This window comes from Eupeodes corollae, chromosome 2 (assembly GCF_945859685.1).
Source record: "Eupeodes corollae chromosome 2, idEupCoro1.1, whole genome shotgun sequence".
Classification (NCBI taxonomy): domain Eukaryota; kingdom Metazoa; phylum Arthropoda; class Insecta; order Diptera; family Syrphidae; genus Eupeodes; species Eupeodes corollae.
This window is the reverse complement of record NC_079148.1, coordinates 30,390,438-30,406,272: the sequence shown is the minus strand read 5'-3', so window position 1 is coordinate 30,406,272 and position 15,835 is coordinate 30,390,438. Positions and strand designations below refer to the sequence as shown.

Below are 15,835 nucleotides of genomic sequence, written 5' to 3'. Positions count from 1 at the left end.
AGTAGCTTTGTGTTTTCCGCTTTAAAATCCATTAACGGACAATAATCTTGAGTTAGCATTTGAGTAAAGATAAGAGCAAATCTAAGCGATCTGCATGGTGACCAAAACACAAAAAATTAATATGAATTTTATTTCGGTTTGCCTATTCAAATATTTGGATTTAAAGAATTCAGTTAATAATTTGCATCAGAAAAAGAACAGCCCATCGAACGCGTCCAATGCTCTGTTCAATATTTTTAGTTTTTCTATTCAACACATCAAATCTTCGTTGGGTTTTTTTATTCAACGAATAACGTAAACGTCAAGGCAAGGCCTGTGAAGAAAAAAATAATTTGTGGTCATATGACATTTGTGTGGTGGTTGGTCGATAAGAAGTGAAAAAATTCCTAAAAATCACATTTTGTGGAATTTCAAAATCAGTTTCTACAAAAAAACTAAAGAGAAAAAACAAATTTCATCAAACTACTAAATTTCCAGTCCAACCAAAACCATTTACAACAATGACTGGCTTTATGTTCAATATCGATGGTGGCTACCTTGAAGGGCTTTGTCGTGGATTCAAGTGTGGAATACTAAAACAAGCTGATTACTTAAATTTGGTGCAGTGTGAGACATTAGAAGGTAAAATTACTAAAACCCTAAATATCTTATTGCTCGAAATATAGTATATTGATTAAATTTTAAACTGAAATTTGAAAAGTTTGCATATAAAATAAATCACTGGAACATAAGATTAAATTCGCACTGGTGATTGGGTCATGTGACACAAGCTGAGTGCTGTGAAAATTGACAAACACTCCCATTTGAAATGTAATAATACCGAGATAACTCTTTAGTCACTTTGTGTATACAAAAGTATTGTTTAGGATATTTTTCTGGTTTTAATTAAAAGAGACTTGTGATGTGGGGATAGAAAAAAAAAATGTATGACTTTTTCATCTCCGGTTATGAATTATAAAATGTGAAAGTAGATATCGTCGATTGGAGTATTTTTTTGGGTCATCCTTAAATGAGTAAACATTGGACAATGACCTTAAGTAGATAAATTTAATGGAACGTGAAGGATGTGAGTTTGACCTTATTCCTTCAAAAAGTATAAACGGTTTTATCTTGTCGATTCACACAATTCTCTTTCCAACTTTAAATTTAATTTATGTGAACAACTATTCCCATAATTCCTAACAAATCTATTTTATCAGTAACAAATAGGTATATTCGATCAGAAAATTAGTTATTTTGAGCTGTAACCCGCTGGTTCCGAGGATGAAGAAGCTTCAGACCGAGACTTTAAATTTACATACTTATATTGAAATGTCCTCTTTTTAAATTTTTTAAAGTATACGCAAGTATAAAATGATTACAAATAGGTAGTTTGATTGAAATTAATTATTTTAAGTTAACTTCAAATTAATTATCGCTTTGAAATAACTTAGTAGGAATAAATATATGAAAATAATGCTTTAACTTTTTCCTTCCCGTTTTTGTATTTTTTTGGGATGAGAAAACATGCAAACAATAAATACTTACAATTTGTATAACACAAGCTCAGATACGAATATTTTGTTTGTAAAATAGATTGAGAATTAATTGTTTGTTTTTAATAAAATTTCTTGAGTATAATTCACCTCGGGGTTGAGCTATAGCGAAGAATTTTCTTAAAATTTCATCAGATAGAGAACTCAAAATTTGATTAAATAATATAATCATAAAATAATAGAATTGCAATAAGTATTGAGTTGTACATTTTTAATTAACTTACATTTTTGTTTAATCAAATAAACTTATTTATAAATTTAGTCTAATTGTTTAAAGATGTTAACCTTGAAATAACCTTTAGCATGGTATTCCCGGTACTTCAAGATTGACGTGTATTTTTACTATTTTATAAAACCTTTTTTAAAGTTAAAAAAAATTCTTCGAAATTTGAGTATTAAAATAACAACTACAGTTGTGTTCATAAAAATAGCAGTGCTCTCCAAATAAAACTAAAAGCCCTTCAATATCAACGTAATAAAATATTTAATTAAACTTCTAATAACAAACTAAAATATTTTATTCATAATAACAGAAAATAAGTATTATCGATTTTTTACCGTAAGCTTGTGACAAAGACAAAGGTAAAAACCGTTTTTTTTTTAAATATATGGCTGTTCATAAAAATAGCAGATCATGACAAAGTACTAGGTCTATTACGTAAGAAGTAAGAAAAACTGTAATAAGTTATATGAAAGTATACAAATAATGTTAGCTTACAATTAGTACTTTGTTGCATAACCATTATTTTTTATGATGCTTCGCATCTACGTGGCATCGAGTCCACTAAAACCTGACACATCTCGACTGGTATTGCGTTCAACGACTCACGCACTGCTTCCCATAAGTCTTTCGTATTCTTGGGTTTTTCTTTATGAACTGCGTTCTTAACATCCCACAAATTTTCGAAGGGATTAAGGTCGGGGTATTGAGCGGGCCACTCTATAACGGATAACTTCTTCTGCGCAAGCCATGGTTTTGCCTTTTTTGACGTATCCTTTTTATCATAGTCTTGTTGGTATACCCAAACCAACGGCATTTCCTCCTCAGCATAGAACACAACCTCCTCGAGAATGTTCACATACTCGGTTGCATCCCTTATACCCCCCATGAGATAAATAGGCCCGACCAAGTAGTATGAAAAGCAATCACATATCATAATTTTTCCTCCACCATGCTTCACTGCTTTTATAGTGTAGCGTGGATCGTATGCTGAATTTTAGGGTCTCCATTTCTCTTTTGCCTTATCTCTATGCGCTTTAACAAACTCCATTCTCTTTGCCACATGCCGTTTCGTCAAGAATGGTACCTTGCGTGGACTTCGGTCTGGTAACTTCGCTTCTAAAAGACGTATTCGTATTGTGACAGTGCTAACAGACAGTCGAGGACCATTTCTTATTTTCCTAGGGCTTATGGAGGGGTTCTGTTTTGCTAACTGAACAATTTTTTTGTCAGTTCTTTCAGTAGTCATCGTTTTTGGGCCTCGCGTTTTCGGTTTATTTTGATATTCTATGGCGTTACTGACCATTTTTGCTGAGCAGCCTACGATGTCTTGAATATTTTGGTAGATTTTTCCCTCTTAACGCAGTTTTCGAATTTCTTCGGTGCTGTGTCTTGACCGTCCCATTGTTTATTTTTGAGCTAATACTTACTAATTTTTTACACTCTATATCCAAAGAGTTTGAGATAATGGGTGTTCACCGGATAATGTAGAGTATAACTTCAAGCTAAAAGTCTCTAATATGAAAACGAAAGACCTTTAGATGCAAGTAACATGTTCATTTTTTTGTTGTTAGAATTTCCGTTATTCAAATAATTGACAATCTAATTAAATGTGACCAGCACTGCTATTTTCATGACCACTACTGTATATTACTGGACTTGTTATCAATCTGTTTAAAAAGGTGTGTCTGGTTAGTGTGATCTTAAACTTAAAACTTAAATCCGTAAACTCCGAAATAAACTAAAACATAGTTGTGCTTAAGACGATTCATGTGTAAAATATGTACATTCAATCATTTCAAGTGAACATACAAATATTTAAAAATAAATAATTGCAGAGTGAGAAACATTTAATATCTTCTTCTTGTTTTCTGTCATTTTATGGACATTTCACATAAATTGCACCACATTATAATTTTCTTAGGTGGCAAGGATGAGACGTGCGTTGCATAGTTCGTAGAAAAAGTATTTTCCTAGTATAGTTATTCCTTTATTGGCTGGACTTGGCTATTCGCAGAAAAGAATTAAAAATGAAAAATATGAAAGGCCACCACCCCCTCCCTCTCCTCGACTTCGCACCTCTTAAATAAATCAGACAAGCGGCTCCCGAAAATAACGCCAGAATTTTTTTTGGAAAAAACGCCAGAAAATTCTTCATACAAAATTCTGGCTTTTTTTCCTAGGAAAAAATCCCAAATTTTTCTGGCAAAATTTCGGAATTTCAGGCATTTTTTCTTAAAAATTTTCTGGCGTAATTTCCGGGAGCCCAGACAAGCTAATACTCATTCGGCTCATATGGGTATCCAATGAGTTGAGATCCGTTAAGATACCTACCAATAATGATAATTATGCACTTTCAAGTTGCAAAAAGTATCTTGTTTTCCATTTGAATGTATTTATCCATAGATTCCTGACAACCATGCATGTTTCAAGCGCCGCCCACCTGTTGTTTGCGTTTCAAAGAAACTTTGGTGTATTAGCCAATATGCTCTTCTGCTCTTCTATTTCTATCAATTTCAGAATAAAAGTTAAGTTATTACACTGGTTGACAAAATTAGGTATTTTTGTTGGTGCACGAACAAAACAACGCTTTTTTAAAAATTAAAATGTCCTGAATTCGAATCTTACCTTTAGATTTTTCTATTACTTCATCCTTTTTTTAAATATTATATTCGAAATGGGCTAAAGACAACGTCTTTTAACAAAAAAAAAAAAACTGTGTTGAAACACAACATATCTCTTACCAATTAATTGTATGATGATATTGAAAGTACAAATCTATCTTCTAGATACATTTTTATTCATTTAAGTATCTCACTTAGTCTTTGTAATTTCTTATTAGTTATGAGATGACTAATGGGGTTCCAATTGACTCTATTTGAAGTTTTGAAATACCTTCAATTTAATTTGCATACATTGTTGAATAATTCGTTTTGTTATTTTGAATGCTAATTTTGGATCCAAACTGCGATTGTATCTATATGTGCTCAAAAATATCCATTTTCAGCATAATTTTTTTTTCAATACACTCCAAAAACTTAATGTTATAACCTTAAGTCTACGCTATCGTAGTAGGTTTAAAAATATCGTGTCGTTTTGTGTTTTTATGTAAAGAACCGTTTTATCTTAAATGCTTTAGCGTTCTTTTAAGATTAATCTATGGTAGGTAAAGACTTTTAAAATAGTTAAATTTGATTACTATGTATATTACCTTCTTGACCAGTGTTAAATTAGTTTAATAGAACATAAAATAATGGGAATAATTTAATTTTAATAATAGGGACTTTTAGTAATAAAAATATGTTAAAACATGATCCAATTTTAACAACCATTAACCACAGGTTTATTGGCAAACTGAATTCCATAAAATAACAGCAATTGTTGTTAAGTAACATTTATTTACTTCATACAGTCGTGGTCATACAATTAAGCCATCAATACATAGCAAAAGATTTCGTTAAAATGAAGAAACTTAATACAATGATAAATTAATTTATTTATGCAAAATATAAATTTAGTAACGAAGTCCAGATAATATTTTATTTTTAAAAAATATCTTTGAAAAACTTATTACAGTAATGATATGTTGTTTTAATCGATTTGTATGAAGTACGTTTATAAATAACTAACCCTATTGAGGGCAACTTTTTTTACCTTCTGTTGGGATATGATATATCCCCGCTGGTTGCTCAATGATTACGATGAAATAAAAGAATCGTTGTGGTAGTTTTAACAATTTTTATTTCTTAGGTAGGTCTTACTCGGTTAAAGGTTGAATCAAGAAGAAGGATACAGAAAAAGAAATATAGAGATGTGGCTTCCGATTTAAACAAATTAATTTGGTATAATGAAAGAGACATCTACACTTCAAAGTATAATCATGTACAAGAGTTTTTTTTAAGCTCTGTTTAGATTATTATTCTGATCTGAACATTACCGGCCGCCTTGCAGCAACGGCTGTAAGATATATACAATTCATTAAAAGTTTAAACAAAATTCAAAATAAAAATTAAATAAAGAAAAAAAAAATGTTCGGAAGTACCCCTTACATAATTATAATAAATGATTATCTTAAATTACAATTATTATAAGTTTTGAATAGTACACAATTTTTTGTAATATAATTAAATATAACATAAAGACAATATAAGGAGGCTAGCGATATTCAAAATCAGTGCAATATACAAATTCTCCAATTATAATATGTTACGCGAAATTGATTGAAGTCCTTTAAGATGGTAGTAATACACAAAGTTTCACTATTGGACGGGTTATAACTCCATTCTGAGTTCTTATATCCACGACACGTACTCGACTATCTGATCCCTGATGGACCTTAACTACTCGACCTAAACGCCATTCATTTGGGGGAAGATTTGCATCTCTTATGACAACTAGATCATCGATTGCTATATTTCTGTTGGGAAATTTCCACTTATATCTTTTGTTCATTTCCTTTAAATATTCGTTTTTCCATCGTTGACAGAATTGTTGATGCAAAACTTGAACCTTTTCCCATCGTTTAACACAGCTTAGGGAGCTTTCATCTGAAGCAGGTTCTAGAGGAGTTAATAGAGGTCCTCCTCTAAGGAAATGACCTGGAGTTAATGGAGGAATGTCGGTTGCATTTTCTGATATGGAGGAGATGGGCCTGGAGTTTAAGCAAGCTTCAATTCTGGTAAGAAGAGTCGAAAACTCTTCAAAAGTAAGCTTATTAGTACCCGCAACTTTCCTAAAGTGAAGCTTGAAGCTTTTTACCCCAGCCTCCCATAAACCCCCCATATGAGGTGCACCGGGGGGAATGAATTTCCATTCAAGATTTCTATTTTTATATTGCCGTGAAACTTCTGGAGAAAGAGAAGTAATGAATTTCTTAAAATCGTTTGCCAGAATTTTACTGGCTCCCACTAAGTTTGTTCCATTATCTGAATATATCGTCTTAGGCATACCTCGTCGCGCAATGAATCTATTCAAGGCCGCCAAAAATGCTTGGGACGTCAAGTCACTTGTAGCTTCCAGATGTATTGCTTTGGTAGCAAAGCATACGAAGAGACAGACATACCCTTTCGTGGTTCGATAGTTTCGTCCAGCGAAACTTTTTATTAAAAAGGGGCCTGCAAAATCCAAGCCCGTGACAGTAAAAGGTGATGAGATTTGGGTTCTTTCAAGGGGTAGTGCAGCCATAATCTGACTTTGCGTTTGTTTTTTGTGGATAATGCATTCTTTACAGGACTTAATATGTTTTTTCACCAGATTTTTAATTTTTGGTATCCAAAACTCACATCTTATCAAGCGCACCACTAGTTGATTTCCACCGTGAAGTGATATATCATGCACAAATTCAACAAGTAGCAGTGATAATTTTGCTTGATAAGGTAAGATAATTGGATACTTCTCGTTAAAAGAAAGAGTGGATGATGTTAGTCTGCTATTGGAACGCATTATTTGGTTTTGATCTATCATGGGATTAAGAGAAGCTAAGGAACTTTTCCGTGGGATAAGTTCACCTTTTGAAAGAGCTTGATATTCTTCGTGAAAATAAATCGATTGAGTTAAGCGAATAAGTCGATTTCTAGCATTAGTTATTTCATCTTGGTTTATTATTAGAGATGAGTACGAAAAGTTTTTTCTCAGAGGGCCATGGGTTCTTTGAAAAAATCTAAGTATGTAACAAACTACACGTAAGGTCTTTGGCCAAGACGAAAATCTTTCTACGATGTTATCGACATTCGGTTTTAAGGATGTTTGGTATGATTTCAAAGGTCTTTCTTCAAGATTAATGTCTTCAATGTGGTTTAGTTCAGATTTAGGCCACTCATATGAAGATTGACAGAGCCATGATGGTCCATGCCACCATAAGTTACTCGACTGAAGTTCCTTGGGAGATAAGCCGCGTGTTGGTAGGTCAGCTGGATTATCCACTGATCGAACGTGGTTCCATTTTGCGTTGGGAGTATTTGTTTGAATTTGTGAAACTCTATTGCCAACAAAGGTTTTCCATGTATATGGTGGTTTGTTTAGCCATGACAATACAATAGAGCTATCTGTCCATAAAAATAATTCATGTTGTGAACAGACAAGTTCAGTTATAGCCTTTTTATAAAGGTTAGATAATAAGACGGCCCCACATAGTTCAAGCCTTGGCAGAGCCAACTGTTTTACTGGAGCAACTTTGCTTTTGCAGCATAAAAGATGACAAGACCAACTGTTTTCGCTTTGCTGGACTCGTATGTAAAAGGCTGCTGAATAAGCTTGTTCGGAGGCGTCAGAAAATCCATGAATTTGGATTGGAATTGCTGGTTTGTAATCTATCCATCGAGGTACTTGAATATTGCTTATCTCAGGAAGATTAGCGAAGAAGACTTTCCAGCGGTGACACGTTAGGGGCACAAGGGGTGTGTCCCAGGACGTCCCGTCACGCCAAATTTGCTGCATTATGATTTTCGCAGTGATGATTATGGGAGCTAACCATCCTGCGGGATCAAAAAGTCTCGAAATTATCGAGAGAACTGCTCTTTTGGTTAAAAGATAATCTTCCTTCAATGCTTGGAAGGAGAAATGAAAAGAATCGGACTTCGCATTCCACTTGATTCCAAGTGTTTTAGAAATGCTTCTATCTTCTAATTTAAGAAAATCTTGATCATAACGATCTGAAGCAGGAATACGCTTAATCAAATCTGCGCAGTTTGATGTCCATTTCCGTAAAGAAAATCCAGCTGAACTTAAAGCTTCAGAGAGTTGACGTTGTGCCTCTAAAGCAGTTGCAATGTCATGGGCTCCGGACAGAGCATCGTCAACATAAAATTCATTTTTAAGGATAGCAGAAGCGAGAGGAAAAGTTTGTTGCACGTCATCTGCCAATTGTAAGAGTGTACGAATAGCTAAATAAGGCGCGCAGTTAACACCAAAGGTAACGGTCTTAAGCTCACAGTCTTCAATATTGCTATCCCCCGATCTACGGAATAAAATTCTTTGGTATGTAGTGTCTTCGGGATGGACAAGTATTTGGCGGTACATCTTTTCGATGTCCGCGTTGAAAACAAATTGGTAAAACCGCCATTTCAAAATAAGAGTCATGAGGTTACTTTGTAAGGATGGCCCTGTATATAATATGTCGTTGAGACTAGTTCCATTAGTTGATACGCTAGAAGCATTAAAAACGACTCTGATCTTGGTTGTGGTACTATCAGCCTTTATTATAGAATGGTGTGGTAGATAATAAGAACAGATTTGGTTGTTTTTTATAAGTTCCTCAGATGGAACAAACTTCATATGCCCTAATGTGGCATATTCTTCAAGGACCTCATTATATTTTCCATGAAACTCTGGATTTTTTTTTAACGAATTTTCCATGCGAATAAATTGCTTTAGAGCAATGTTTCTGGAATGTCCGAGGGTTGAAATTGGGTTTTTAAATGGAAGGCGTACAATATAACGACCTTCAGCGTTTCTGGTTGTTGTCTCAGAATACAAACGTTCGCAAATTTCATCTTCATGAGAAGGAATTGGTTTGTCAGGAATCTCTTCGATCTCCCAAAATTTTGAGATTTGTTCATCGATTGAAGTTTCATAAAAATGAGATAGAATAGTTGTATTGCATTTGAATCTTTCGTGCCTAAGTGGACCGGAAAGTACCCAGCCAAATATGGTATTCTGAGCAATAAGTGATCCGAAAATGTCACGTTTGACACCTTCGCTAATAATTGAAGGGTATAAGTCAGAACCTATGACTATATCTATCTTAGAGCTCTCATAAAAATATGGATCTGCAAGATTGAAATCGAGAGGATCTGTAACTTCTTCAGGAAGTATTAAACACGAGGGCAAATCATCGGTTAGTTTTTCCAATACAATTGCGTTTGCACTTAATGTAAAAGATGGTATATACTTAGAACCGATGCAGAGGGTGCACAGTTTTGTAGAATGTGCAGTAACAACGGTACTCATACCTGTAATCTGTGCTTGAATTGGTTTTATTGGCAATCTTAATTTTCGTTGAGTCTCTTCAGATAATAATGTTACTTCTGAGCCACTATCAATAAGCGCTCGTAAAGTGTGCGTATTTCCTAAATGAAAGATATTAATCAAGGCTGTGGCCAAAAGGATTCGTTGATTGTTTTGAGCAAAACTAGAATTAACTTGATGAGAACTGATAGGTGCAGTAGACTGTATTGGTTGTGGTTTAAATTCGGGGGTAGAAGTTGATAAAACGGACTGAGTTTGAACATGTGAGTTGTGTAAGAGTGAATGATGCCTCTTTTTACACACTGTGCAATGATAATTGCTTTTACAAGTTTTAACTTCGTGAGAAGGCGATAAACAATTTTGGCAAAATTTTAAAGCGACAACTTTAGAAATCCTTTCATCTACATTCATTTCTAAAAACTTAGGACACAGTCGAAGAGGGTGAGAATCTTGGCACAATTTGCAGCTAAAGTTATAAATTTTTGTATGAAAAGCCTTATGCCTTTGTTTTTGATTAAGCTGAGAAGATTGCGGTTTGTAAGTTTGGGCTTTAGGTTTTGAAGAAAACTTAAGATCGGATACGGTTTCTAGTGCCCTGTACCTATTAGTAAGGAAAGTATCCATCTCATCCCACTTGGGAATATCACGTGGACTTTTAATTACCTGCTCCCATAAAGAAAGTGTACTTTCAGGAAGTCGATTTGAGCAGAGGTAAACCAGAATAGGGTCCCAAGAGTCTATCGACAGATGATGGGCCTTTAAAATCGACAAGCAGTCATTAATATTCCTTTGTAAATCCCTTATATCTTTGCCAGATTCAGCTGTTAAAACAGGAAGGTTAAAAAGAGTTTTTATTTGATTGTTTACTAAGATTCTGCGATTTTCATATTGATCAGAAAGTGCCTTCCAGGCCAATTCAAAATTTTCTTCTGTAAGGGGAAATTTCGAAACTATACTATAAGCTTCGCCTTTTGTCTTGGCACGGAGATGAAAGAGTTTTTGAACCGCGCAAAGTTTCGGATGGTTTATATATACCGCAGTGAACATGTCACGAAACGAGGGCCAAGTCAGATAATCTCCAAAGAAAATCTCTGTGTCACAAGGCGGAACTTTTATACACGGATTATTGTTGTTTGAAATCGCATTCAACCTTAGTTTTTCCTCGTCTTCTTTGATCAGTTTCAATTTGTTGCATTCGTCTATAATTTCACTTAGAATAGTTATATATGTATTTGACGAAGTCCTATATTTAGCTTTAATAGATTCTATGTTTTCCTGATCATCTTCTGCTAAACAAGCACTATAGCATGATTTAATATTTGACCAAATTATCTTTAATTCCTCCTTAGAGGTTTCTAAGTAGGTAATGGATTTGTCCACAATAGGAAGTTCCTGATAGGAAGATTGAAATTGAACCAATTGGTCAGCAACAACAATAAAATTAGCTAGCATAGTCATACTTTTCAGAAAACTTCTAACCTCAAAGTTATGGGCGCGAAAACGTACAAAACTTATCTAACTTAAAGGAAACGATGTTGTCAAACTTTATGCAAAACCAGCACTTAAACTTTCGGATCGAAACACTATCAAATATGTATAAAATCAATTACTTTTTAAAGCGCAAAAGGCTTTTATAAAATAAAAATGCTTTTTAAATATAGATTTAATATAAATGCACTGAATTTAAATAAAGCACGCACCTGTTTATGAAGTTTTTATGATGATTCTCGCAATTTACTAATCTCCCTTTAGCTGTTCGATGATAAAAGTGGTGTTGATTTTTTTTTTTTCTTTTATTTTCTTTTAAAGCTGTCTTCATAAAAGAAATAACTCTGATAATGATCGCAGGTTAAGATCGGTTGTTGTTGAGAAGCTGATAATGACTGATAATGGTGCGATGAAAGTGAGAGGCGTTGTGTATGATTATGCTGATTCTGCAATTGTGATCTCTTCAATTGTGTGGTCAGCTTGTGAAGCAAGGTGCGAGGCGATGATCGTAGAGCGGATTAAATTGATTGCGGCGGTGGTGGAGCAAGATGATGATAGATTTGATGCACTGATCAGGGCTTGGGTCAATGACGATTGTGAGCAATTAAGGGAATTGCTTGTAGATTTCAACACTGATGATGGTTCATAGAGTAGAGTTTGCTTTTTCTCGTTAACAAAATTTGGAGATCTTTGCGCAATGATCTTCAGATGCTTATTAAGACAAATTGATGAATGAATTGAGTTTTTATCAGGTTGATGGTTGATGGAGAGCTGGTGTTCCACTTCGAAGCAAGTTGTTTTCTGTTTGATGGTTTTGTTCGAAGAAGCATGTGGGTTAATGTGTGATTCCAAGAACTCGATAGTTGATTTAGAGATGATTTTTCTTGTCTTGTTGAATGTAATGGTTGATAAATTTATAAGCAAGAATTTTGATATCTCGTTGATGGATGAATAAATATACGAATATATTATACGGTTCGTAGGACCAAATGTTGGGATATGATATATCCCCGCTGGTTGCTCAATGATTACGATGAAATAAAAGAATCGTTGTGGTAGTTTTAACAATTTTTATTTCTTAGGTAGGTCTTACTCGGTTAAAGGTTGAATCAAGAAGAAGGATACAGAAAAAGAAATATAGAGATGTGGCTTCCGATTTAAACAAATTAATTTGGTATAATGAAAGAGACATCTACACTTCAAAGTATAATCATGTACAAGAGTTTTTTTTAAGCTCTGTTTAGATTATTATTCTGATCTGAACACCTTCTATGCAGCTAGTATTTAGTTGAATATCCTTTCTGTTTTATTATTTCTGCTGATCTTTTTTCCATTGTACGTGCAAGCAATGAACACTGGGCAGGATTCATTTTTTTCATCTTGAAAAGTCCCATAGCAAGGCAATAAAAATAGCTATAATCTATCTTCTTTGAAGACTTGTAGCAACTATATAATATACAGTAGCTGTATGTAGCTCGGATTATATGGAGTCTCGATTTATTCGAGAAAATATGCGTCAAGACAAGGTGTAATGGTCATCTTCTTGTGAGCCCAACCCATCGGGGCGAAACGCATATATGAACACCTATGCTGGTTTATTTTTATTTTCATTTTCATGATTTTAAATCATATTTATTAAAAAAATTATTTTTTGACCACTCTTCTTTTAGAATGTTCCAAAGAGTAGCCTTATTGGTAGGTTTTCTAGCCGCAACTGCGGTTCAGATCCGGTCTTTGAGCAGGCCACTCCAGGACTTTGATTGAATTTGATTTAAACCAGGATTTAACGACCCGAGAACAATGCTTTAGGTTGTTTTCGTGTTGAAATATCCAGGCTAACGGTAAATTGTCAGCATAATCCCTATTTAAATGACTGTCCGAATGTCCGTGTACATTTCTCCTCTCATATTTTCATGATTTTGCACCAATGGACCAACTCCTGATGATGTAAAACATCCCCAAAACATCACGAAATACCCTCCATGTTTTAAGTTTTTTTTGTTTATTTCGGGTCCAATTCTTTTAATGAAGGACGCCTCTCATACTGTCTTCCGTCACTGCCAAAAATTTTGAACTTGGATTCGTCGCTCCACACGACCAAATTCCAAAAATTTTGACTTTTTTAAAGGTGTTCTTTAGCAAACCTCATTCTTCGAGCAAGATTTTTTTGACAGGTTGGGCTTACGTCTAGCGATTCGTCCATTCAAATTTTTTGTAAATCATAGTTCTCCTCTATTTGGGCTCTTAATTAAACGTATGTTAAAAATGGATCCACTTTAGAAAGCCTAACTTATGTTCTGTCCTCAGTCGGAATCGTTTTTCGTTGATTTTTTCGAGTTATGTTCTCAAAGGTTTGGGGTTTTTTAAAATATTGAACTGCGTTCCTAAATTTACCTCTACCAAAACTTAGTAATTTGCATACAAGCATTTTTCTTTCACATGGAGTAGAGGTTTTATTTTTTCCCATAACTGTTATCAATTAAATATTTTAATTTTTAACAATAGTAAAATAGTTTCATACATTTTGAAAAAATATCTACAGTGATACAGGAAAGCTTTATTGAAGAGAATAGGGTACATTCGTTTTGTGGCTTAATTGTACGACCACGACTGTATGTACATATGTATGTACGTATGCAGCAAAGTGTTTTAATAATTTTGTTTCTCTTTTCTCAGATTTGAAACTCCACCTTCAAGGCACTGATTATGGTTCTTTCCTCGCTAACGAACCTTCGCCACTTTCTGTTTCTGTTATCGATGACAAACTACGAGAGAAACTCGTTATTGAGTTCCAGCACTTGCGCAATCATGCTGTAGAGCCTTTGGCTAGCTTCTTGGATTTCATCACTTATGGTTACATGATTGATAACATTATTCTACTCATCACTGGTACCCTCCATCAGAGACCAATTTCTGAACTTATCCCAAAATGTCATCCCTTGGGTAGTTTTGAACAAATGGAAGCCATTCATGTGGCTGCTACTCCAGCTGAGCTGTACAATGCCGTCTTGGTCGATACTCCACTTGCCCCATTCTTTGTCGATTGTATTTCCGAGCAGGACTTGGATGAAATGAATATCGAAATCATTCGTAATACATTGTACAAGGCCTATTTGGAGGCTTTCTATGAGTTCTGCAAAAAGATTGGTGGATCTACCACAGATGTCATGTGTGAAATTTTGGCTGTGAGTTTTCAAAAATTTTAAATCTTTTTTGTTTTTAAATTTAAAAAAATCACATACAAATTCAGTTTGAAGCTGATCGTCGTGCAATCATCATTACTATCAATTCCTTTGGAACTGAGCTGTCCAAGGACGATCGTGCCAAGTTGTACCCACGTTGTGGTAAAATGAACCCAGATGGTCTAGCTGCTTTGGCAAGGGCCGATGACCCTGATCAAGTGAAAGCTGTTGCTGAATATTACGCAGAGTATGCTGCCCTCTTCGATGGTTCTGGACAGAACCCTGGTGATAAAACTCTCGAAGACAAATTTTTCGAACACGAAGTCAAATTGAACGTTTACGCGTTTTTGCAACAGTTCCACTTTGGTGTATTCTACGCTTATTTGAAGCTCAAAGAACAAGAATGCCGAAACATCGTTTGGATTGCCGAGTGTGTCGCACAAAAACATCGCGCGAAGATCGACAACTACATTCCAATCTTTTAAATGAGTTCAGTTCATTTATTAAAAAAATTATTAATAACGTAAACAAATATACAAACAACTTATTGGAATTTGTTGTCTTTTATTGTGTGAATATAAATATATATATATATTATACTAAAATTAATAAAGTAAACAAAGAATACAACTAAATTATGTGCATACACAACCATACACACAAACAAACACACACACTTGTTTCATGAGTCCTGACATTCCTTTGTATCCACCAAACCGAGATTGGAATAAAATCAAAAATCAGAAAAAGAAATGTTTATAAAAGTTATCAAAATTATTATCAACTAAAATGATTAAATTCATAGTATTATTTGAAAAAAAAACTCTGTTTGACGATAAAAAAGATGTTATTGTTTGTTTATTTGTTTTTTTTTTTTTATAAAAGTATTTGTTTTTTCTTTGTAAATATTCTAGAATGTTCATATTATAAATACAAACCATGTAAACTATAAAAAAAAGAATAATCTAAATTTGTTTGTTTTATATTAACTAACAGATTAAACCAAAAACGTTATATTTTGTTTAATTTTCTGTTCTGATTCTCTTGGTGTTGTATAAAAATAAAAATTTCGTTGAATTTTGCGAATGGTCTGTTTTACATTTAGAAAAAAATGTTTTTTTTTAATAGCAACAAAACAAAACTAAAACAGCGACAAAACTAATTTGGCCTAATCTTAGCCCCAGGCATTCAAAACAATTAATCTCTCTAAGTAGATTGCACATTAGCTACGTTATAGGTGTCCTGACTGGGCACTGCTTAATAGGGAGGCATGCTATTCGACTTGGAGCCCCTGCAAATGATTTTTGTAGGAGTTGCATGGACGAGGAGGAGACAATCTCTCATCTTCTGTGCACATGCCCTGCCTTATCACAAAGACGTAGAATCCACCTTGGAGACTACCACTTCAACGATACCAGCGATCTTAAAAATTCTGACATTATTTA

The 15,835-nt window shown here is 34.1% G+C and overlaps 1 protein-coding gene across 1 annotated transcript; it reads left to right on the top strand.

The window, feature by feature from the left end:
• The first annotated feature begins 320 nt into the window (after positions 1-320).
• On the top strand, positions 321-15,476 carry LOC129946122 (V-type proton ATPase subunit d 1). The gene is made up of 3 exons (XM_056056163.1): positions 321-621; positions 13,885-14,393; positions 14,459-15,476. Exons 1-3 carry the CDS (start codon positions 501-503, stop codon positions 14,873-14,875), a joined length of 1,047 nt encoding a protein of 348 aa, XP_055912138.1. The 5' UTR covers positions 321-500; the 3' UTR covers positions 14,876-15,476.
• The last annotated feature ends 359 nt before the right edge of the window (positions 15,477-15,835 follow it).

Bases quoted from the DNA above. Each gene is read 5' to 3' on its own strand.
- LOC129946122 (XM_056056163.1), top strand. From the start codon at position 501: ATGACTGGCTTTATGTTCAATATCGATGGTGGCTACCTTGAAGGGCTT. The intron at 622-13,884 runs GTAAAATTACTA...CTCTTTTCTCAG, and splicing joins GCAGTGTGAGACATTAGAAG to ATTTGAAACTCCACCTTCAA. The intron at 14,394-14,458 runs GTGAGTTTTCAA...ATACAAATTCAG, and splicing joins TCATGTGTGAAATTTTGGCT to TTTGAAGCTGATCGTCGTGC.